This window comes from Suncus etruscus, chromosome 5, assembly GCF_024139225.1.
Source record: "Suncus etruscus isolate mSunEtr1 chromosome 5, mSunEtr1.pri.cur, whole genome shotgun sequence".
Classification (NCBI taxonomy): Eukaryota; Metazoa; Chordata; class Mammalia; order Eulipotyphla; family Soricidae; genus Suncus; species Suncus etruscus.
In genome coordinates this window covers 119,554,750-119,579,605 of record NC_064852.1, presented here as the reverse complement: position 1 = coordinate 119,579,605, position 24,856 = coordinate 119,554,750, and the positions used below count along the sequence as shown (strand labels likewise).

Genomic DNA, 24,856 nt, shown 5'->3' with positions numbered 1-24,856 from the left:
TGAGATCAATATAACTCTAAACACAAGTTATGAGTAGATTGTTTTGTTTTTGTTTTCTGGTCATACCTGGCTGTGCTTAAGGATCACTACTGGCCAAGATGAAGGGATTATGAGTTACTAAAGATTAAACTCAGGGTTGGCCATGTGCAAGGCAAGTGTCTTTCTTCAATGGCATTGTAATAAAAGTACAAAACAAAGAATGACACAGTCCTAATACAATGCCTTATTGTTTTTAATAACCATAGCACTATTAGGATCTCTCATTCACTGTTACAATTGTTTTCTCTCTCTTTTTTTTTTTTTTGGTTTTCGGTCACACCCAGCAGCGCTCAGGGGTCACTCCTGGCTCTACACTCAGAAATCGCTCCTGGCAGGCATGGGGGACCATATGGGATGCCAGGATTCGAACCACTGTCCCAAGGCAAAGGCCTTACCTCCATGCTATCTCTCCGGCCCCACAATTGTTTTTTCTTAAAGCAACAAAAGAATAGAGCAATATTCAGTGAAATATTTATCCATTAGATAATACATTAAAACTGATATTTTAAGTATACTGAAAAATAATGCTTTTAATACTCAAAAACTAAAGAGCTACACTGATGACCAGAAAGAAACAAATGGTTTGGATAAGCTATAAAATGAATAATCCAAATGACTGTTATCCAATACAGAGTGGTTCTCATGAATCAGAACAGCCTACAAGGTTTAATTTATACAGCAAACCTTTGCTAAGTTCTGAACACATTGACTCAAAGTCTACAGTGGAGACCAAGGCAGTAGCTGTAGTTCTAAAAGCTCCAAAGATCACTATAAACAGGCATTGCTAGTCTTTTTATTCTTTTATGAGATCTCTGATTAAAAATTACCAACTCCACCCCCAAAGTATCCCTTTTCATGTGCCTCAGAAAAAGAGAATTCAGCATTCAGCTCCGCAGACTTGACCATACAAAGGATTATCCCTTGCCCTTTGCCAGAGGCTGCCAAGGATGTACTCGTCTGACACCTGATCAAGGAGCCCCAAGGAGTCTGTGGCCACCGTTTCTTCTATTGAGAGGCCACTGGGACCGGGCATGGCTCCCCCACTGCATGTCAATGAGAGGCACAAAGCCCCAACTGCTACTGGCAAGCATACCTACGAGATGAGCCAGCCCTAGGAGGGTGCCAATGCTGCTCCTGAAAGAGAGGAATGGGGAAAAGCCCAGAGATTCTCGGTGATACCAATGAATTGCTGAATAAGAAGCCTATTCCCTATTCTACCAGCAAACTCCTTCATTACATGTTCTTCCTGTTTTGAGATGGACTTTTCAGTTATATGCAGTTGAAAATGAGGGTGCTCCCAGTACAGTATGCTTTCAACCCCAACATTGTCTCAAATAGAAATTACAAATAGCCCTTCATATTTATTTGCTTGATTTGTAAACTTGAAATTGAACACTCTTTAAAAGGTAATTTGTTAATGCTACTGCAACATTCGAGCTAAATTATACAGAAAAGTTGATATTCACAGCACTGACTCCATTATCCATTTACTCCAAGTTTCTACTGTACGCTTTGTCTTGAATGTGTAAGACCATTCGCCTAGCATAAAAGTCTCTGTATTCCTCTGGCAACTCAGCCAACGTTCTTAAGGCTCTGTCCAAAATTTGTGCAGCTTTTGATGCTGCGGTCGGATCTTTGTTTCCATAGGTATCTGTTTTATCGTAGCATTCAGAAGGAAGGTGCTTCCAAAAGACATTCACTCCCACTCCAAACTCTTCAGAAATTACATTATGGAACCATAAAGCTAGAGAAAGTTTTAAAAAACAAGTTAAAAATAAAATGTACAGTTAAAACCAAAATGTCAGTGAAATATCACAGACTGCATATAGCCAATGCAAGAAAAAATTCTTGTAAGAGCTCTTCTTTAGCATACTCCCAGCTCTTAGCAGAATCATTTTAACTTTTATGAATTGCCAACCAATTTAAAGTGTCAATAGCACAACCTTACGTTCTTTGGAAATAGCATTTTTTCCCTTTTAACTTGAAAGACATAATAAAGTCATATTTGTTTTGTAGCTCTGTAATCTGGAACTATGTTTTGTGTTACTTGTTTACATTTCCCGAGTCTCAGAACCACATCAAAAGTGTTTCCTTTCTTATAAACACAACATTTCACTTATTTGATGAGTATTTTTGACCTTTTCTGACTCAGTACAGGACTTTTGTTCTCAAAGACTTCCTTTTAGAGCAGCATTTGGTTTTCTGAATTGTCTAAATTTACTCTTGTAGCTTCCTTGGCATTATATTTCTAATGTAATTATGTTTCGGGCTCTTTAGTTATATAAAACACATACTTTTGTGATCAGGAGAATGAAAAACATAGCACATAACTAATTGGTATTTATATTCACTAGAAGGTTTTAGTTCTTTGTTTTTAATTTATTAAGAGTTTTCAAAAAAGAGGTACTACAAGAATATTAAAGCAACAATACCACATTAATGTATTCATATCAAATACTGTTTAATTTTGTGAAAAGAAGATTTATCGGATGACAGATTCTATAGAAAAATTAATCCTAAGAGTACTCTAGGAAAAGCAAGCCTAAAATATTTTAATTCAAAAACTACTTTTAAAATAAATTTTCAATTTTCAATTTAAATATATTTCCTTTCAAATACTTCTTCCTGAATAGAAAGTTAATAATTTGCTAATTTAAGTCCAAAGATTAAAAATTTTGTTAAAAAATATATGTTTAAAATATATAAAATGTATATGAATGTATAAAATAAATGCTATCAGAAGAGTCTGATAAGACAGTACAGCAGATGAGGCTTGTGCTTTGCATAAGGCTAATGCAGGTTAATTCCCCAGTGTCATACTGTCCTGTGAGCCCTGCCAAGAGTGATTCCTTAGCAGGGCCAATAGTAAGCCTGAGCATCACCAGGGGTGGTCCAAAAATCAAACAAAAAAGCTGTATATTTTAGAAGAATTAAATAATATTAAATTATAGGTTACTTTAAAAACAAAATAATTATGTTTACATGAATTGGACTGAGTACTTTTTTTGTTTTGTTTTGGGGACATTCCCAGCAATGCTCAGGGTTAAGTTACTTCTGGTGGGCTCAGGAATGCCTTGTAGGTAGTTAAGCTGTCTACAAGGCAAATACACTATCCACTGTACCAACACTTGGATCCCAGATTGCATACCTTGCAGGGGTCCTCAAACTTTTTAAATAAGGGGTCAGTTCACTGTCCTTCAGACTATTGGAGGGCCAGATTATAGTAAAAACAAAAATTATGGACAAATTTCTATGCACACTGCATATATCTTATTTAGAAGTGAAGAAACAAAATGGGAATAAATACATTATGTGGCCCGCGGGCTGTAGTTTGAGGACCATTGAATTCTAGGGGGTTGTGGGCTACACACAAGGTTCCTGGCTCTCTGCTCAATTATTACTCCTGGTAGGCTTGGGAGACCCTATGGGGTACTGGGGATTTGAATCTGAGTCAGCAGCATGCAGAAAAAAGTACCCTACTTGTACTATGCCTCAGATCCTTTTTATGGGGGAGAGGGGCGGCATGTGTGGGGAGAACCACACCCTGCAGGGTTCAGGACTTATTCTTGGTTCTGTGTCAGGCATCTCTTCCAGAGGTACTCAGGGAACCATCCGTGTGTCATATTGGCCCCATGCAAGGCAAGTGCCTTACCCATTATACCCAGCTCATGGACCCACTGTTACTTATCTGTCCTAGGACCTGTGACTAAAAACCACTGGTAAGCAGCAACAGTTTCTTCATGCCCATTAAGAATGCTTATGAATGGGACCGGAGAGATAGCATGGAGGTAGGGTGTTTGCCTTGCATGCAGAAGGACAATGGTTTGAATCCCAGCATTCCCATATGGTCCCCCAAGCCTGCCAGGAGTGATTTCTGAGCGTAGAGCCAGGAGTAATCCCTGAGCGTTTTGGGTTTGACCCAAAACAAAAAACAAACAGAATGTTTATGGACGAATCTAGTCCATAGCCCACTGCTTAAACAGAGTTGCGTAATATCATCCTTTATGGGATGACACAACAGATAAAGGAAAAAAATCAGTGACTTCTTGGCAGAGACCAATTTTATAATAAGCATATTGCTGAGGCAGAGAAACTTACCAGGAATGAATAAGACATCTCCAGCTTTGAGGAGACATTCATACCTTCGAGCCTTGGAAAATAATGGATATTTAGTTAAGTCTGGGTTATCTATATCCAGTACTTCTGATTTACTACCTGAAAAAAAGATGAAAAGGGGATAATATAAATTCAGTAAAGTTAGCAGTTATTACAAAAATTCAAATATCTGACAGTTCATTTTTTGCATAATTACTAGACCTTCACTGAGAGAAGTGCTTTTTCCTGAAAGCTCATTTTCCCATATCCACTCTTAATTTATAACCACTAATATTCACATAGTGATTATGAAAATATGAAAATCTCATGATCCTGTATTCGTTATGCATATGCACATACACAAATACACAATGGTACTAAATCAGAAGTACTAAGATGTTTTTCTAGGAATAAGGATATTTCTCAGAGAGGGCAATAGATATTACTAGATTTTAGAAATATAAATTTGAAAGAAAATATTACCAGATAAATATAAGTACTGGGCGTCACGTGGGCTGAAGAGTACAACACGCTTTTTTCCTGTCACTTGTATTAAGAAATTATCCATTACCTAAAGACCAAAAAAATTTATGGATTAGTATAGAAAATTCTCATAAACAGAATCAACAGTATTCAAAATAGTTTACATGTGATTCTTTTATTAAGATTTATATCACATATATCTTAGAATAACATTCTAAAAATGAAAACATTATATTTAACAATGCCTTTATTAAAAATACTTCTGCAGCTTGCCTTAAAATGGGAAGAATGGGGGGGCTAGAAAGAGTACAGAAAGTAGGGTGTTTGCCTTGCCTGCAGCTAACAGAGAGGATCCAGTCTCCGGTCATGATCCAGTCCCTCCTGAACGCAGAGCCAGGAATAAAGCCCTAAGCATTGCCTGTACTCCCAAAATAAGAAATGGGGAGGATCTGTCAAGCCATTAAGTAACCTGAAATAAGAAAAGTCTTTGTCTCTGCTGTCCCATTACAGCACTGAATGTAGCTACACACACTTATTTGAATTCTTCCTTGGTCAGTCATTGATTTTATTTACCTGCCAAGGAAGGACACTAAGGCCATTAATAGACTGAAGGAACTTAGAAAATCTCAGTGGTGGGAAAATACACACACACATATCAGAGGTGCTGCAACCCCAGTATAGAATATATTATTATAAGTATATTATTTATAATATTTATAAATGGTATCATAAATATATATAATACCATCAAAATTTCATCACAGGCATTTTGATTTATCAATTATTTCTACAGACATACAACTTGGCAAGATTCTTGATTTTCTCAGATTATAAATTTTAGATTATAATTTCTTGACTTTTGGGATTATAATTTGTTGGTGAGATTAGGTGTGAAAATGTTAAAAAATTATATACATTCTTCTTAACTATGGGATTAAAATACACACAAAGCAAGAAACATTCCTGATTACTTATGGACTGTCTCTACCTTACCTTTCCCTAACACTGCCCTATTCTCATCAACCACATCTATCTAAGCAGTATGATTTATACTTGTTCTGGAAGTTGAAGCAGTGCAGAAAACTGACCTGGGGCTTCTTCCATGGGCCCTGCCATTTGTTACCATCTCCAATCTCCTCCTGCAAATTATCTTAAGTAAAGTTTTACAATAGTCCCATTATAACTCAGTAAGAGGGGCATTCTTAAATGTAAAATATAGTAATAAATACAGTTTAAAACATATTTAGGGGGCCAGAGCGAGTGATAGTCCAGTACAGCACGTGTCTTGTATGTGGCCAACCGGGGTTCAATCCCCACATTACACACAGTTCCCTTAGCACCACCCACAGCCACAGAGCCAGGAGTAACCCCAGAGCACTGCCAGATGCACCCCAAACCAAAAATAACAACAATAATAAACTATATTTGTGGGTTGTGTATGTGGCTTAAGTGGTAGGTGCTTATCAAGCTTTCTGAGTCTAATCCCTCACACAGCACCCCCAACTTCCATAGCCCTCAGGTGAGTCCTTTGACCCCTAGAACACTACCTGGCTGAGCCCAGGAATCAACCAATGGCACAAATCATAAGGGTAAGCAGTGTCGCATGTGGCCCTGGTAGGCTGGCAGTGAGGAATTTTGTTCCTAATGACAACAAGTATTTTGAGTTATCACATCAGGATCTAGATCACTCATAGGAAGTCACAAATATGTACTAAAATATAATATTTATCTCATTTACAGTTACTGTATTAAAATACTCCCAAGGGATCCTGAGCTTAACATCAGATTTGTAATAGTTCAAAAATATTTATACATGTGCATATATTTATATTTAAGCAAACAAAATTACAAAATTATAGCAACTAAGAACAAGTCTATATATCTCACTGTTCAATAAATACAACAGACATCTGGCAAATATTTTAAGGAATATGTAAGACTTTCAGATAGCCTCCAATTCTCATCATTGGAAATTCTGGCTCTCCACAGATTTATTATGCCTTTATTCTGAACAATTCCACAGTCATGTATATCATATGAACATCTTCATGCCACATCCTTATCATGGTTTCTACCCTCACGATCCCCCCTCATGTGATGGCCATTTTCCACAGGTAAAAAAAGAAAGCCACTTCATAAAGCAACATATATACATACATATAGTTCACACATGAGCAGTATATGTAAGCATATACTGCTTATAAATATATGTAACTATATATTTTTATATATACTGTTTATATTTAAACACACACACTGATGAATCAGAACAAAACCACCTAAAAAAGGCAAATGGAAAAAGTAGACTGACATTAACCAGTAATTCACTTCCAATCTATGACCAAAACCCATGCTCCAGCTTTTAAGTACTCAGAAGAACAGCAGTTGCCTCACACATAGTCTGTGGGGCTTTGCATGAAGCCAGGTGCGGGCAGGGCTTTGCTTTACCTGGGCAGTGCTTAGTTTGCTGAACTGGGAAGCCACAGGCCTCTACTAAGGCTCTGGAGCACTGGGAGTCCCCAAAGACACTTTCTATTATAATTTTCCACAGTATAAGACGCTCAGGCCTGAGATGAAAACAAGGTCATTTTTCCAGGGGAGTAACCCATCGAGCAAGTGGTTAAAGTAAACAAACTGCCTGTATTTGGCTTGAAATGAAATGTAGTTATCAAGATTTACTGTGACTGGCTTGGGAGCACATCCAAATGTTGAATTGAAACGACTTCTTATTAACTCAGATGGAGTCTGTCTTCTGACAGATGTGCTAGCAAAGCTTTTTTTCCCACATCCTCGAAGGCTACATTGATTGCCCTCTCACCCACAGCATCTGGGACTCTACATGTGGCAATAGGACAAGCAAGTGCTTTCTGCTCATCTTATACACATAGTCTTATTTGGCTGCTCATGAAACCAATCAGCTCAACTCAGTTATACAAAATTAGGGTAACTTTTGAAGTTAGTTCAAAAAAATGTAGCAGCTCACATATAGAACCATGTTGTAATTTAAATAGTGTAGTACTTGGAAATTAACTAGTATATTGTTATCATACCTATGCTATCTATATTATCACATCTATGTTATAGCTACATCTTAATTGCACAACAATTTAAGTAGTGACTTTATGTCATAAATATAGCACATTTTTAAAATTTATTTCTTTCCACCCCCTATCATGTAGAGTGGGCAAGGCAGCTTACTGGTACCAAATAAATGACTTTGCCAACTCAGAAACAATTTGGGCTTTTATTGATAATGTGAGCGAGTAATATAGCTATAAATCCAAAGCACAGACTCAACAACACTGAAAACATGAGCTATAAGCTGCAACCACTAAATTCTCTAATGTGCTTATCAAGGAGGTGTGAAGGATGATGGAATATGGGAATACTGGTAATAGGAGTTGGCACTGGTAGTGGGAATATGCCTAAAACTCAACCTTATCAATAACTTTGTATATCATGGTTCTGTAAATTAAAAAAATTTAAAAAGGAAAAAAACCATGTTTCAATTCATTACATAACAAAGCTCTTTAAATATCCTATAGAAAGCTAAAACTGTGACTGATGAATACATATTAAAGATCTGTTATTATTTTAAATCACTCATTTTTGTAACATACATCATAGTGGGTCCATAGTTGGAGTCCTGGTGAGCTAATTCGAAAAACACTGGAAAAAAACTGTTCCTCTTTGAAGAATTTGGGAAATTTAATATCTTGTTCCAATAAAGGAAATTGCTTTCTGATATCTGCAACATCCTGTATTGAGAGAAACACAATTATGTAAAAAAAAAAAAAAACGATAAAAACATAAGATCTTATTAAATAAAAATAATAAGCTTAATACTAGCATAATGCATTTTTATCAAGGATGGCCATTAGGACTTATAGAGGAAAAATGAGCCAAACCTAGTTTACTATTTCAAAATACTTTTCACCATGGCCAATACATGATTTTTCAAATGATGGATTAACAAGCCATGGAATAAGAGTATAGATTTAACAATATGTATAAGCTTAGGCTGCATCATTGATAGGTTCTTCCTAATTTAAGTTTATTAAGTCATACAGTCAGTGTCTATTCTAATATTAAGTGTTTTAAATGCAAGAACCAACCTGAATTTATCAACTCTGTAAAACCTCCAGGTTATTCTTAAGGACAATAAAAGAACTGAATGGTGAAATAAAGGGAAGTGTGAAATCTCACTTGACACTTGATCATTCTGTAGGGACCATGATTTAATATGGTAGAGCACATTTTTTTACTGTGAACACATGTCAAAAAGTATATAGTGAATTTTTTTGTTTGTTTGCTTGGTTTGGTTTTGGGACCACACCCATAGGTGTTCTGGGTTACTACTGGCTTTGTGCTCAAGAATCATGCCTGGCAAACTCAAGAGACCATATGGGATGCTGGGAACCAAACCCAGGTCGGCCATATGCAAGGCAAATGCCCTACCCACTGTGCTATTGCTCTGACCCTAGTGAATTATTTTAATTTTGATAATTATTTTAAATTAAATTTATATTACAACTATATATATATATATATATATATATGTTGAATGCCCAACTGGAAAATATATAGGACTTAATTATATACAAATTGAATTACTTTTAAATAGCAAGATTTTATAGTCTTACTTAAAAACTCAATAACCCAAACTAAACTTTAGTAATCTTACTTTTTGTATCAAAGAATACAAATAAGGAGTGAGGAAGAGCACTCAAAGGCTGGAGGACAAAAGAAAAATTGTCAACCTAGGGGGCTGGCGTGACAGCACAGCAAATAAGGCATTTTGCCTTGCATGCGGCCAACCTGGGTTCAATCCCCAGCATGCCATATCCCCTGAGCCTGCCAGGGGTGATTCCTGAGCACAGAGCCAGGAGTAACACCTGGGCGATGCCAAGTATGGCCCCCAAACCAAAATAAATAAATAAATAAATAAATAAATAAGGCTAGAAGACAAGCTTTCTGTGCAGATGACCTGGGATTTCTTCTCTGCTACTACTAGATATTCCCTTCACTCAACAACAACAAAAAAAGAACATGAACCATTAAGAATAAAATAGGTAGGGGTCAGAGAGATAGCATGGAGGTAAGGCATTTGCCTTTCATGCAGGAGGTCATCGGTTCGAATCTCGGCATCCCATATGGTCCCCCGTGCCTGCCAGGAGCAATTTCTGAGCCTGGAGCCAGAAATAACCCCTGAGCACTGCTGGGTGTGACCCCCCCCCCAAAAAAAAAACCACAAAAAAAAAAAAAGAATAAAATAGGTCAAATGTCAGGCAATGAGTATATACATTAAAATCCAGTTTAAAAAATACAAATCCACTTAGGTTTGAATTATTTTATATTCAAACTTCTTACCTTTCGTGGGTCTTCCCCAAGAGATCGCAAATAGTATTTCTCATCCTTAAGCAGCCAAAGAAAAAAATAGTATCAGTCACTTAAAAATATTAGGAAGCAAAGATATAAAAAAATGAATATTAATATTTGACTCATAGTATGTTTCTAAGAAGTTCAGTTTTCTTATCCTTTCTAGTAATGCTCTCTGGTGGCCACTTGAAGAAATATCTTTATATGTTGCATTTTATCATGACTGAATTCACAAAACATTAAGTAGAATATATTCTAAAGGGAACTCAACACAACATATACCATGTTTGAGTGCTTAACTGATGATAGGTGTTGTTTAAACTTGTAACAGTATTTTAAAGCTTAATAAAATAATTCCTATTTGTACAGTTACACATGATCTATTGATGTATTATTAAGGATCAACAAGAAATGTACATAACAAATATATACTGAGATAAATTACGGGTTAATAAATTGCTACAAAAATGGAATGCCGCATTTTGCTAAGCCTATCTCTGGTTATATAAATTCTCCAGATAAATGCCAGGTCACATCATTTATAATTTAGAATTGAATCACTTCATAAGAGAAAATTTAATTTGATGCTTGTTATAATTCACTAAGTAGCACAAGGAACTTCTTGAGTTACAAAGTATTCTTGCCAATACTTCTGGTATGATTAGAGTACTGAGATATGTCAGTTCAAGTATGGAGTTAAACCAACTCCAGAATACTATCTTTTTTTTTAATGGTTTTTGGGTCACACCCAGCAGTGCTCAGGTACTCCTGGCACTATGCTCAGAAATCTCTCCTGGCAGGCTTGGGGGACCTAGAATGCTGTATTGAGGCCAGAGAGAAACATCCAAATATGAAGGCACTTGCATTTCATGTGGCTGACAGCAGAAGGGAAACCCGGCTTACTTCTGGCACCACAGGGCCCAGGCAGTGCTGCATCCTCTGGCCCCACTGGCAGTGAATTGCTGGGAGGGCTCCCCCTTCACCACTGGCTCAACACTACTGGGGCGCAGTTCTCTGAAAGAACTCTGCCTCCTCTATAATTTTAATGCAAACTTCAAAATATATCTGATTTACCTAATAATGTACTATAAACTGATGATTAATTAAACTGATGATTAACTAGACTATTTACTGTTTTATATTTATAACTAAAACCTTATCAGTACATGCAGGTTTCAAAGAATGTTCTTCAAAATTCTAGGAGTTTTTGACCAATCCTAACATTTCAAGCTTTATAAAATTAAATAATATTGCAGATCCAAAGATGGGTTGTTATAGAAGTCTTTCCAGAAAAAAAAAACACTCAGATTGCGAGGAATATCATTAACTTATGCCTGTCAGCTTTTTATTCCTTGGGGTTCAGTTCAGTTTTTGCACTCCACACAGGCTCTCCTTGAGGTAATCAACCAACGAGGGAGCAAGATGAGATATAACGCTTCCCACTGGGTCTCCTCTAACAGGATGCAACTTTTTCAAGAGGCCACTGAGCCCCCAGACTGAGACCTTATTTCCTCCCACCCAGCCCTGACTGCTCCCATTCACATAGACAATTACTTCACACCTCAATAAGCCTTTTGAGTTCTGAATTCAAACTAAGCAGCTGCTTCAGAGGACAGAACTGTCCTTGTTTATCTTCATTTACATCATATTTAGGCTTTCATCTTTTGTTCCTGTCCTCTGCTTTCACTTCAGTTGGCACCTCATGACTCTTTAAGGAGCAATTTATTATTTTAGATAGAATATAATGTTTAGCATGTTAAGGCCCGACAATAAAATTTAAAAAAACATCTCAGGTAAATCTAAAGGGATCTGTTTAGCAATCAGATCTGTTTAGTCCAATCAGACTCCAGAATACTTTACAAATTTTATGTTGTTAGTGGAATAGGTACTATTATTACTATTATTATATTGTATTATTATATTATTACTTCCATTTTATAGAGTAGTATACTGAGCCAAATGAAAATTAGCCATGGTGTGAGTTCTAAGGTCTGTGGTGCTGGGTTAATCGGTATCCATCCTATTCAGGATATGCTTGTTATTCATTGGTTGGAAGTATCTTTAGAAGCATACTTTGGATTGGTGCCTTTGACCAGCCATTCTCCACCTGAGGGTGTGGCCTTGCGCTTCCTAATAAAGACCCCGGTTATTAGGGAGAGACCTCATGGTTTCAGTTTTTCCATGACTGAGCTCTGCTTCACAGGAGGCTTGTGTATGGGATTTCCAGAACCTGTTTCATCCCCTTAACTATGTGTGGATTATTTCCTGAGTTGGCCTTGGCTTCCAGACTCTCATCTCTCCAATTCCCTGGGGTTGGGGCATGAGGCCTCCACTGCGGTATCTAATTAAACCTTACAAATCAGAGAAGGTTATACGTTCTGTGCATTCTTTTCTGATGTTCTCTTAAAGGAAATCCATTTATAATTCCCAATCTAGAGAGAAAAATAAAAAGGCAATTGTTCCCAGCAATGTTCCAGCTGGAGCAAGTACTGGAAGCCCAAGTTTAACCCCAGTACCATGTAATCTCCCAAGCCACTAGGAGAAATATCCAAGCACTGTGCTGGATGTAGCCCTGAACACTACAAGGCATGACCCCAAAACAAAAAAGACCACTCATTTGCTAGATAAGTGTTTAATCTAAAGAAAATAAAGTTACCTCTGAAATAAAGTATTCTTTATGCTTGTCTTCAGCTGCCCTCTGAATCAGCTCATCGAAAGGTAAAGTTCTGAAATAAACATAAAAGAATCCAGAAAGAGAACTTAGTGATAAGCCAACAGCAATAATTTAATCATCAAATATATTAAAGTTGAATATATATTTGAAATATCCACAATGTTTTGCTAGAACCTATTATGTGGAATTCCTTATTTTTAAGATTCATTTAGTCATGTGCTTCTTTGCAACAGGATGTAACATTTTTAACCCAAAATTGAAAGCTTTTAAAATCCATATTACACATGAATCTATCTCAAATGCCCCCTTTCTATCTGCTATTAGAAAAAGTATTCACACACTTGGAAATAGTTTCAGACTTCACAGGGCCTATTTTCAAGTATCATAGGGGAAAAAAAAAAAAACTCCACAAAACAAATCTTGTGAAGCACAGGGCAAACTAGCTAGTTGGGAAGTTAGAGGTAGAGAAAGGCTTGAGGAAGGGCTTTTAAAGACTGTCAGGATCTTCCTACTCTCGCACTACAACTGGAACCAGAAGTTCGCACATAGCTTTCATCACCCTGTAAAATTCTCAAAGCAGTAGCTCCAAAATCCCAGTTACATGACATTTTTCTTCTTCATGAACAGTATTTCTTTTTATTGTTTTGTTTTGGGGTCACACCCAGTGACGCTCAGGGGTTACCCCTGGCTATGTGCTCAGAAATTACTCCTGGCTTGGGGGACCATATGGGATGCCAGAATAGAATCGAAGTCCGTCCTGGATCAGCCTCGTGCAAGCCAAATGCTGCTACTGCTGCGCTATCGCTCTGGCCCCATGAACAGTATTTCAATCCATGTGTCTATTTCCATCCAGCCCCAGGAAAAGGGATGAACAATCAAGATGCAAAGTTTGTTTCCTTTATCTCACTCTTTTGTGTGTTAGATCTTTTTCCTTCAAGTCCAAGTCTATCTGATACTGATTGCCCCCTTTAAGAAGATGATTATGTCTATAACATGAGAACAATGACATGCTCAGAATCAGCTGAAAGAATCACAATCAGTGATAAGTCTCTCTAGCTTCACTGTAACTCATCTCCACATGCTCATCAAGAGTCAGGAACAAAGCATTCTGACTACCAAGTATCTCTGCTCAAATTCTATTGGGGTGACACCAGATGCCAAAAAATACAAATTAAGACACTAGCACCTAAGTGTGAGGCAAGTAATCCAGTCTAGAACGATGGTACAGTACCAGATATACAGATCTACAGTGCTCAGGAGAGGGCATGGGGGATGGACTGTAGCAATGACTGCTTCCTTTAATAGTAGACCAGCAGTTAGGAATACTGATAAAAAGAAAAAAAGAAAAAGCAGTCTCTTCTGCCTATTCCTGGTTAGGCATGGTTTCAAAATCAGATCAAAATGAACCTGAGTATGATGCATAATTAAAAGTTACAGAAATCAGATTTTTGAATCAGGTGATTTCTTCTAGTGATAGAAGCAAAAAGCTTATATAAGATTCAGACTTATAAAAGATTCAGCAACTGGGGCCAGAGCGATAGCACAGCATGCCTTGCATGCTGTCAACATAGGACAGACCCCGGTTCGAATCCCGGCATCCCACATGGTCCCCTGAGCCTGCTAGGAGCGAGTTCTGAGTGCAGAGCCAGGAGTAACCCTGAGCACCGCCAGGTGCACCCAAAAACAAATAAAAAAAGATTCAGCAACCTGTAATTAATAAAAGAAGACCCACATTTTCCTTTTATGTGAGGAAGGCTCTTCAAATTCACAGTGGTCAACTATCTAGAACAGTAAAAGATACCAAGAAGTAGTAAAAGCTTACTAAAATCTGGAAATAAGCTCATCTCCAAAGTTTACTATGCAGTAACGCAACACCTTCTACTTCATGAGTTTTGTGTGTGTGTGTGTGTGTGTGTGTGTGTGTGTGTGTGGTTCTATGCTTCCCAATATCTTTTTCCTTGATGTCTCCTCATTCTTTTTTCCTAATAATGCCAAAAGTGACTTTTTCTTTCTGTATGAAGAAAATAAAAATACTCTTGCAACTTTTAATAACACTAATGAAAGTGAGGAAGTTGGAAGAGGCACTATTACATAATGCATGCGCTTCAAAAACAAGTTTTGAAATATTTGTAAACATGACAAAACATCAAAGAAATTGAAGATGAAGTTTCATTCCCCATGTGTTATGTCACTGGACTTTCTGGAAAATAAACATCATTAATTACACACTAAAAAACACTCATCATTCTGGTATTTTCTTCCACTTAAATGATTTTATAAAAAATGATAAGTCCTTACACTTGAAAAGATTTATGGTAATTAAAATCAATTCATGCCTTACTACAAACCCAAGACCACAATTTGAATACTACGAGACCAAAATTGAAAAATGCTTTGGCAAGCAGCTATGTGAGCCTAGAAAATTCTAATGAAAAAGCAATGACCAGAAAATCAGAAGTTCAGTTTAACTCATCTCTAGATCTTTAAAATTTAATCAGATTTTGGCAATCGCCAGTAAGGGCTGGGAATCGGGGGACAGACTGGAGGGATCTGATCTTGCCCAGGGGATATACTGGAGGAATCTGACCTCAGACCAAGTAAAAGCAATGCCATTACTGCAACACCAGTGCCAGGTGGAACCTGGGAATCAGGGCTGGGAATCAGGAGACCAATAAGAGGGATCCAAACTCAGACTTACACACTCTGGTCATAATCTCACTGCCCTACAAACCCCGGTGACACTTAAGTCTATACCAGACAGTCCTAGGTAGAGCAGGCACAACATTTTTCTCCCTTTGAAAATATATAGCCCCCAAACCTAACTAACTGGACTCTAACATCCTTACCAAACTTGGGTAAAATCATGTATCTCAAATAAATAAACCCTAAAATAGATCTACCTCCAATCACCTCCTACACATTCAAACAAACCTCTTAAAAAAAAACCTAAGGGGCCAGAGAGATAGCATAGCTGTAGGGTGTTTGTCTTGCACACAGCTGATCCAGGATGGATGGTGGTTCGAATCCTGGCATCCCATATGGTCCCAATACTGCCAGATATGATTTTTGAGCACAAAGCCAAGAGTAACCCCTGAGTACAGCTGGGTGTGACCCAAACAACAACAACAACAACAAAAACAAATAAAAAAAACAATAAAAAACCTAACATTCCAGCACCCCAACCCCCCCTACACAAAGAACAATGAGAAACTAAGGATACCAGTAGCTGAAGATATGGAGAGAAATCCTAATAGATTCCGAAGTCCTCCAAAACATATGAACTTCATAGATGAGGACCTAAAATCAGCATTTAATGTCCTAGCAATAGATTTAATGTCTAGCAATAGAATTCAAAGAATCATTAACTAAAGAAAGTAAGAAATCCATAGACAAACAATTCATCCAACTCAAAGAACTCTGTCAGAAAATGAGAGTTCATACAAACGGAACCAACGGAACTAAAATACATACTAACAAGCCACAGTAGTAGAATTACACACATAGAGAATTGCCTGGATGAACCCGAGGACAAAATGCAAGCCAGCAAGAACAAAGAACTCAACAAAGAAATGAGAGACAAAACTTTGGAAGAAAATGTAAGTTATCAGTACTTAAGAAACAAATACAAAAGAAATAATCTACAACTTATAGAAATACCAGAAGGGGAGGAAAATGGGAAAGGAACAACAAGTAATGAGGGAAACAATAACAGAGAATTTTCCCACCCTCTGGAATGGGACATCTGTAAAAATCTAAGAGTTCCAAATAAAATAGACCCTAATAGATAAACACCAAGACACATAGTAATTCAAATAGCAAAAAAACAAAGAAATGAACTCTTTAAAGAACAAAAGGAGAAAAAAACCCCTCAAGTACAAAGGAAGGAATATAAGAATCAAACCAGATTTCCTATTCGAAATAATTCAGACAATAAGACAGTAGAATGACATATTTAAACTAATGAATGAAAGAAACTTCCAATCTAGAGTCACTACCCTACTCAGCAAAACTCTCATTTACATGGGAGGGAGGACTAAAACATTCTCAGACGAAGAAGAACTTGCAACATTTCAGAGAACAACTACACAACCCTAACACCCAATTTTAACAACAACCCTATACAATATAAGAGCATAACAACCCTCTCAGTCAATAATCTCCTTAAATGTCAATGGACTAAGCTCCCCCATTAAAAGAAACAGAGGAGAGGGTTGGATCAGAAAACAAAACCAGATATCTGCTGTCTGCAAGAAACACACCCAAAAGATCAGGACAGAAAAAGGCTTGGAATAAAAGGATGAAAATCAATTATTCAAGCCACTGGCAAACAAAAAAAAAAGCTGGGACAGCCAAACTTATATCAGACCAAATTGCATTCAGCCTCACAAAAGTTCTCAAAGTCAAAGAAGGTCACTAAATTACTTATCAGGGGAACAGCAGACCAAGACATACTGACTCTGATCAACATTTTTGCACCAAATGTAGAGCCAACAAAATATGTAAGGCACTGTTGCTCGCGAACCTAGAAAAACACATGGACAGAAATGTGATAGTAGTAGGAGACTTCAACACACCACTATCACCACTAGACAGATCCACTAGTCAGAAAGCAGAATACATATTCTTCTCAAATGCACATGGAACCTTCTCTAGAATAGACCATGCCTTATAAATCTAACTTGCATAAAGTCACATATATAAGAATTATACCAAGCAGCCTATCAGACCACAATGCAACAGAGATCAAGATTGACTGTAAAAAGATGTGGAGAAAATGTAACACCTGGAGATTAAACAACATTCTGCAACAACAGCTGGAACAAAGAAGAAATTAAGAAAGAAATAAAAAGATTCCTTGAGATGAATGACAATGAAGAAACAAACTGTCAAAATCTATGGGACACAGCAAAAGCAGTAATTAGGGGGAAACTAATAGCAATTCAGGCCTACATCAAGAAAGAGGAAAATGACAAAATCAGCAGCGAAAAGGGACATCTTAAGAATCTGGGGAAATTGGGGCCAGCGAGGTGGCGCTAGAGGTAAGGTGTCTGCCTTGCAAGCACTAGCCAAGGAAGGACCGTGGTTCAATCCCCCAGTGTCCCATATGGTCCCCCCAAGCCAGGGGCAATTTCTGAGCACTTAGCCAGGAGTAACCCCTGAGCATCAAACGGGTGTAGCCCAAAAAACCAAAAAAAAAAAAAAAATCTGGGAAAACAGCCAGAGAGATAGCATGAAGGTAAGGTGTTTGCCTTGCATGCAGAAGGACAGTGTTCAAATCCCAGCACCCCATATGGTCCGTCCGTCCCCCCCCCCCCCCCCCGAGCTTGCCAGGAGCGATTTCTGAATATAGAGCCAGAAGTAATCCCTGAGCACTGCCAGATGTGACCCAAAAAATAAAAAACTACAGACCTATCTCACTAATGAACATGGATGCAAAACTCCTCAACAAAATCTTAGGAAACCGAATCCAACAATACATCAAAAAGATTATACACCATGACCAAGTGGGTTTCATCCCAGGGATGCAAGGATAGTTCAACATATGCAAATCAATCAACATCATACACCACATCAACAAAAAGGACAAAAACCACATGATCATATCAATCAACACAAAGAAGACATTCAACAAAATCCAACACCCATTCATGATGAAAACACTCAGCAAAATAGGGTTGGAAGGAACCTTCCTCAAGATAGTTACAGTTATCTATCAAAAGCCCACAGCTAACACTATCCTTAATGGCAAAAAATTCAAAGCATTTCCACTAAGGTCAGATACTAGGCAAGGCTGTTCACGGTCTCCACTCTTATTATTAACAACACAGTTTTAGAAGTCCTAGCAATAGCAATCAGACAAGGAAAGAGAATCAAAGGAATCCAAATAGACAAAGAGGAAGTCAAACTATCTCTATTTGCAGATGATATATTGATATACATATTTAAAAAAATAAGAAAAAAGTAGAAATACCTCTGAGCATCACCAGATATGGCCCAAAACAAATGAAGAAGAAAAAAAGTGACTGAAAACTGTATAGATTCCATATTTGATAGCCATTGCCATATTTAAAAGAAATAAAATTTGGGCTGGAGAGATAGCGTGGAGGTAGGGCATTTGCCTTGCATGCAGAAGGACAGTGGTTAGAATCCTGGCATCCCATATGGTCCCTCGAGTCTGCCAGGAGCGATTTCTGAGCATAGACCCAGGAGTAACCCCTTAGCACTGCCAGGGGTGACCCACAAAAAAATAAATAAAAAATTCCCATGACACCACTAACATCACAAAGAAAAGAAAAAATAATAATAAAATTCATGGGAAATGTACTGGGGAGAAAATAGTATTGTAATAGTAAACCTATATATTTTCAGTATAGACATGGTCACAGCTGCTCACAAACCTGGGGCCACTAACTTGACATGAAGCCTCACAGAAACTATGCTACTCAGAATCTGTGGTGCTGAGAGTATTAGAGCCATTCTGGTGCTTGGAGACCACCTGGCTAGTCCAGAGATGCTTAAGGAACCATGTAGATCTGAAGCTCAGAAAGACAGAGGCGCATATACCCCTGGACATTATCTCCTTGGCCTCTTCATTATTTACTTTTAAAATACCAATTCAGCACCAAAGAGATAGTGTAAGGATTACACACAGCACTCCTCTCCCCAGTTCAAATCCAGGGACTTCATCTGGTCTCCTGAGCAGTCAGGAGTAAGCCCTGGGTACCATTAGGTATGGCCCCAAAACAACACCCCCACTTCCCAAAAAAAGAAAGGTAAAAAGAACAGAGGACAAACATTTAGGAAAATAGTCTCCTAAGATCATTATGGGCTTTAGGCATTTACATGGCATAGAAATGATTCTTGGCACCTTTGGTTTAAAATAAATATATATCCACAAAGAAACCCAAAACCTAAAATGACACATAAAGGAAATGAAAAATATTCAAAGCAATTTTATCAAAATAAAATAAAGTCTAACTTACTGTTTTAAACCATCCAACTCAAAAATTATCCTATCAAATATAGCAATGACTTCCCCTGTATTTGGTGCTCAGAAAACTATAGGTATAGCTGAGGTCTGAATCAGGGTTGACACAATCCAAGATAAATGTCTGATTCTCTACACTATTTCCCAAGCTTATCTATAGAAAGAAGCAAAATGGACTTATAATTATCCCCTCCCAAACATTAAAAATTAAAAATTAAAAATATTCTCCAAAATAAGGTCATGAGAAATAAAAATAGATTTGAGAAGTTTTAGTAATGTGGCTAGATCAATAAACAAAGGATTGTACCATGAATAAAACTAATTCACCAACTTTAGATTGTAATCTAACTAGAAATTCTTTTTCTTCTATGGCACCAGAGATACTGTTTCTATACTCAGCTTTAAAAAAAATGTCTTTGGATAGTAATGTAAAAGGCTGCACTGAAATCTCTGGGAAACCATTCCTTTTTTTTTTTTTTTCCTAATTTTGGACCACATCTGGTGATGCTCAGGGGTTACTCCTGGCTATGCACTCAGAAATTGCTCCTAGCTTGGAGGACCAGATGGGACGCCAGGGGATCGAAACGTGGTCCCTAGGTCAGCTGCCACCACTCTGGGCCCAAAAGTCATTTTTTAAATATTAGTATTCCATGATCATATCAAGTTGACCAAAGGATGAGAAGCCAATTATGGTCTTTGTATGATAATGCAAAAAATGTCTGCTTCAAAGAAGTTAATCTGTATGTCCAAAAGAAACTTCAGGAGAAAATACCTATACACAAAGTTCTTACTAATGAAGTCCATCTGGGCCACTGCAGCAACGTGGATCTTCACTTCTTTCCTTCCTCCAACATGGCGTAGGTACTCCACGGTCCATTTGTTTATACATGCCCCCAAGTCAAGTCCTTCCAACACTAGAGGTTTTCTCTGTAAGGACAGAGAGAACCCCCAAATTAAGGGAAATCAACAACACAGAGTTATATTTGATAGAGGGACAAAACCAAGAAAATAGTTACTTTCCCAAGACGTCCCAAGACGTTCCAACTCAAAACTTTGGACAGTATGTCTTGTCACTAAAAGGAGACATTGTGATATACTTAGAACAAAACCTGAACACTGAAGAAAGCAAGAGCCATATGTCCCATCAATAGTTTAGAAAGCAATCAGAAGGGCTGGAGAGATAGCACAGTGGTAGGTAGGGCCTGGTAGGTAGTGTAGGGCCTTGCACGCAGCCGTTTCAGGACAGAGCAAATCCCAGCATCCCATATGGTCCGTGTTTGCCAGGAATGATTTCTGAGCACAGAGCCAGGAGTAACCCCTGAGTACTGCCAGGTGTGACCCCCCCACCAAAAAGAAAAGAAATTGGAAGATTTCTGAGAACATTTTTGTGAACATTATTTATGACAAAAATATAAATAAAATTTATATCTGATATCAAATCTTGCTTACAACCTTTTTTGTTTTGCTTTCAGGCCACTCCTGGTGGCACTCGGGTTACTCCTGGCTCTGAGCTCAGAAATCATTCCTGGCAGGCTCAGGGGACCCTACTGGATACCAGGGATTGAATCCAAATCCATTTAGGGTTGACGGAGTGCAAGGCAAATGCCCTATCTGTTGTGCTAACACACCAGCTCTTAAATTTTTTTTTTTTGATACCACTTCAAATTTTTTTTTGTTTGTTTTTGTTTTTGTTTTTGTGTCACACCCGGCGGTGCTCAGGGATTACTCCTTGCTGTCTGCTCAGAAATAGCTCCTGGCAGGCACGGGGGACCATATGGGACACTGGGATTCGAACCAACCACCTTTAGTCCTGGATCGGCTGCTTGCAAGGCAAACGCCGCTGTGCTATCTCTCCGGGCCCCACTTCAAATTTTTGACAGTTACCAGATCATTACAAAAAAAAAAAAAAAAAAAGGAAAATCCCCTATAGGGAAAGGTGAAAAAACAAACAAATAAAAAAAAAGCCCTATACACTTCACTAATTCATTAGCTGTTAATTTTAATGTTTTGCTCCATTTTCTCTCTCTCTCTCTTTTTTATTTTGGGCCATACCCAGTGATGCACATGGGTTACTCCTGGCTATGTGCTCAGAAATCACCCCTGGCTGGGGGGACTATATGGAACACTAGGAGATCGAACCGAGGTCCATTCTGGGCCAGCTGCATGCAAGACAAACACCCTATCAATACGCCATCACTCCACCCCCCCCCCCCCATTTTCTCATTTGCTGCTACTTACACTATGAGTAGGTAGTATGAGGGACACAGGATTAAGTGTGATAAATATTTCATTTCTTTTTCCCTAACTTGGTATATTTCTGAAAACAAAGGCATTCTCTTACAAAACCACAGATTCAAAATTATATTCAATACTGGTACATTGTCTAATCTAGTTTATATCCAAATTTTGCTAGCCACCCTTATAAGACACTATTCTTCTCTATTTCTATTGTGTCATATTGCATTTAGTAGCCACACCTCTTTTCATTGCTAAGTACTAGAGTTTTTATCATTTGATTTTGACATTTTCTGGACACCACTGTCCAGTTACTTTGAACAATGTCTCTACATTTGAGTTCATCTGTAATTTCTCCATGATTCATGGTATGTATTTTTAGAAGAATGTACTTTATTTCCCCATTTTTAATAAAAAAAGTATTTTCCTTTGTAAAATAGATACCATAAATATCTGTTCAGTCCAGAACATTACTCTCATTCTTTTCTGCAGTTTGGTACACCTTATTACATATGAACATTGGGGGGGGGGTTGGGCCACACACATTTGATGCTCAGGGGTTACTCCTAGCTAAGCACTCAGACATTGCCCCTGGCTTGGGGGGACCATATGGGACGCCGGGGGATCCAACCGTGGTCCTTGGCTAGTGCCTGCAAGGCATACACCTTACCTCTAGAGCCACCTCACCGGACCCCATATGAACTTTTTTTTTTTTTTTTTTGGTTTTTGGGCCACACCCGGTGATGCTCAGGGGTTACTCCTGGCTATGCGCTCAGAAGTCGCTCCTGGCTTGGAGGACCATATGGGACGCCGGGGGATCGAACCGCGGTCTATCCTATACTAGTGCAGGCAAGGCAGGCACCTTACCACTAGCGCCACCACGCCGGCCCCATATGAACATCACTTCCCATAGTCAATCACTTCCAACACCTTGATCTTTTACATTATTTGTGAGAATTTGCAAGTAAAACAGACGTTACAGTTCCCTTGATATTGTCAAAGGTATATCCTTGGAGCAAATTCTTAAAAGAAACTGCTATGGCATAAAGTAACTCACGAGGACTTGCCAGAAATTGGACAAATTTATCTCTCTTTACAGAGTGAGAGTGATCTCACCAAATACAGTAAGGTCTTCTAATTTTTGTCAATATGGTATGGAAAAAATTGTTGGGTTTTTTTTTTGTTGTTGTTTTGTTTTGCTTTTTGGGCCACATCCTGTGATGCTCAGGGGTTACTCCTGGTTATGCACTCAGAAATTGCTCCTGGCTTGAGGAACCATCTGGGACACCAGGGGAGCGAACCGGTCTGTAGGCTTGTATGGGCAAGACAGACACCTTACCACTTATGCCACTGCTCCAGCTCCATGGTTTTAAACTTTCTTTTGAACACTATTTGATCTATGTCAAGGATATTTTTTATCTTTGCCAATTGTTATTTTTCAATCATATTTTGAACCTCTAACCCTGTTTGTAAAACAATGTTCATATAATAAACACTTAAAATGATTTTCTCCATGTTTCTATCATAATTCTTTTTAAATCATAATTCTTTTAAATACTCAAATGTTAATCATCTTTTTTTGTTTTGTTTTGTTTTGTTTTAGCCTTGTTTTCTTTGGGGGGGGGGAGTCACACCCAGAAGTGCTAAGGGGTTACTCCTGGCAGTGCTCAGGGACCAGAAGGGTGCTAGCGATCGAACCTTTGTCAGTAGAACGTAAGGCTGTACTTTATCTCTGGCCCCTTGTTTCTCTTTTTAAAGCACTACATACCATCCCCTTGTGAAGGAGTAAAAACACTTCAAGCATTCAAATGTTAAAAATACTGCTGGGCTGCTCATCCCTTTTTCTTTTGAACCCTGGGCTCCCCTTATAAGTACAAAGTTTTACAAAGAGTGCATTCTCCCCCTTAAACTTACTTTCTCAGAGCATCAGGGATCAAATGACACTTAATGAGACACCACCTTCTGAATAGGAAACCAGATTGGAAATCAACAACAAATAACAAAGTGGTGAGAAAGGAACTCTCATCCTCTGCTGGTGGGAATGCTGCCTGACCCAACCCCTATGAAAAACATAGGAGGGTGATCAGTAAACTCAAAATTGAGCTGCTATAGGACCCAGCAATCCCACTTTTAGGTATCTATCTGCAGGACAGAAAAAATTCATCCAAAAGGATGTACACCGTTATTCATTGCAGTTCTCAGTACAATAGCTAATACTTGGAATCAACCTAGATGTCCAACATCAGACGAGTGGTCATGAAAATGTAGTCCAGATGTAGACCACATGTGCTCTCAGGTGGTGTTAAGAAAGGACAGAACTAAGTATCCAAGCCAAAAGGCAACCACAATGGAATCAAGAGACCCAAACTTTAGCCATCTAACCTTCCAATGGGCCTGTTATACTGGCAGCCTGGAAGGTAAAGGGATAGAAGGGTATGGGATGCACTTGGGGAAACGCTGGTGAAGGGAGATGAATACTGGTGGTGGGGATTGGCCCTGATTCATTGTACGTCTAAAACCCACCTAGGAAAGACTTTGTAAATCACAATAGTTTCCATAAAATAAGGTTAAAAAAATAAATCAACAATAATGGGGAGTTTTCCTGGGGGTTCCCTTTGCCTCTCGCTGGTTACAAAGAAAAGTTGCTCCTCTAAGTCCCTAACTCCGCTGCTCGCAACAAGGGCCTCAGAGTGGCTGATTTCCTCTCAGTTGCAGGGGCCCCCAGAATCAATCGATGGAGAGAAGGGTAGCAGGAGCGGGCGATACCTCTATTTCTCACCTGCGGGTAAAAGTGTTGCGTGAACTGTTCCTGCGAAACCCCCTGCAGACGCGTTACCGAAATGCACTGCCCGGCCATGACAGCTCTTGCTACTTTTTCCGGTCTCCACTCCCCACAGCGTCCTCCGCGCGCGGTCTGCCCGGAAACACTACCGAGAGTTTAGAGTTCCGCCAAGGCGGCGGAC

General features: G+C 38.4%; 1 protein-coding gene across 1 annotated transcript; it reads right to left on the bottom strand.

The window, feature by feature from the left end:
- Nucleotides 1-1,380: 1,380 nt before the first annotated feature.
- TYW5 (tRNA-yW synthesizing protein 5) lies at nt 1,381-24,782 on the bottom strand. Its single transcript, XM_049773286.1, has 8 exons — nt 24,673-24,782; nt 20,431-20,585; nt 12,653-12,722; nt 9,988-10,032; nt 8,238-8,375; nt 4,618-4,705; nt 4,138-4,254; nt 1,381-1,783 (listed from the first exon to the last, which is right to left on the bottom strand). Exons 1-8 carry the CDS (start codon nt 24,748-24,750, stop codon nt 1,527-1,529), a joined length of 948 nt encoding a protein of 315 aa, XP_049629243.1. The 5' UTR covers nt 24,751-24,782; the 3' UTR covers nt 1,381-1,526.
- Nucleotides 24,783-24,856: the final 74 nt, after the last annotated feature.

Excerpts from the sequence above, each read along its gene's own strand:
- TYW5 (XM_049773286.1), bottom strand. The coding sequence starts at position 24,750 with ATGGCCGGGCAGTGCATTTCGGTAACGCGTCTGCAGGGGGTTTCGCAG. Across the intron at positions 20,586-24,672 it reads CGCAACACTTTTACCCGCAG|AGAAAACCTCTAGTGTTGGA; the intron begins GTGAGAAATAGA and ends CTGTCCTTACAG. Across the intron at positions 4,255-4,617 it reads CCAGTACTTATATTTATCTG|GTAGTAAATCAGAAGTACTG; the intron begins GTAATATTTTCT and ends TCTTTTTTTCAG.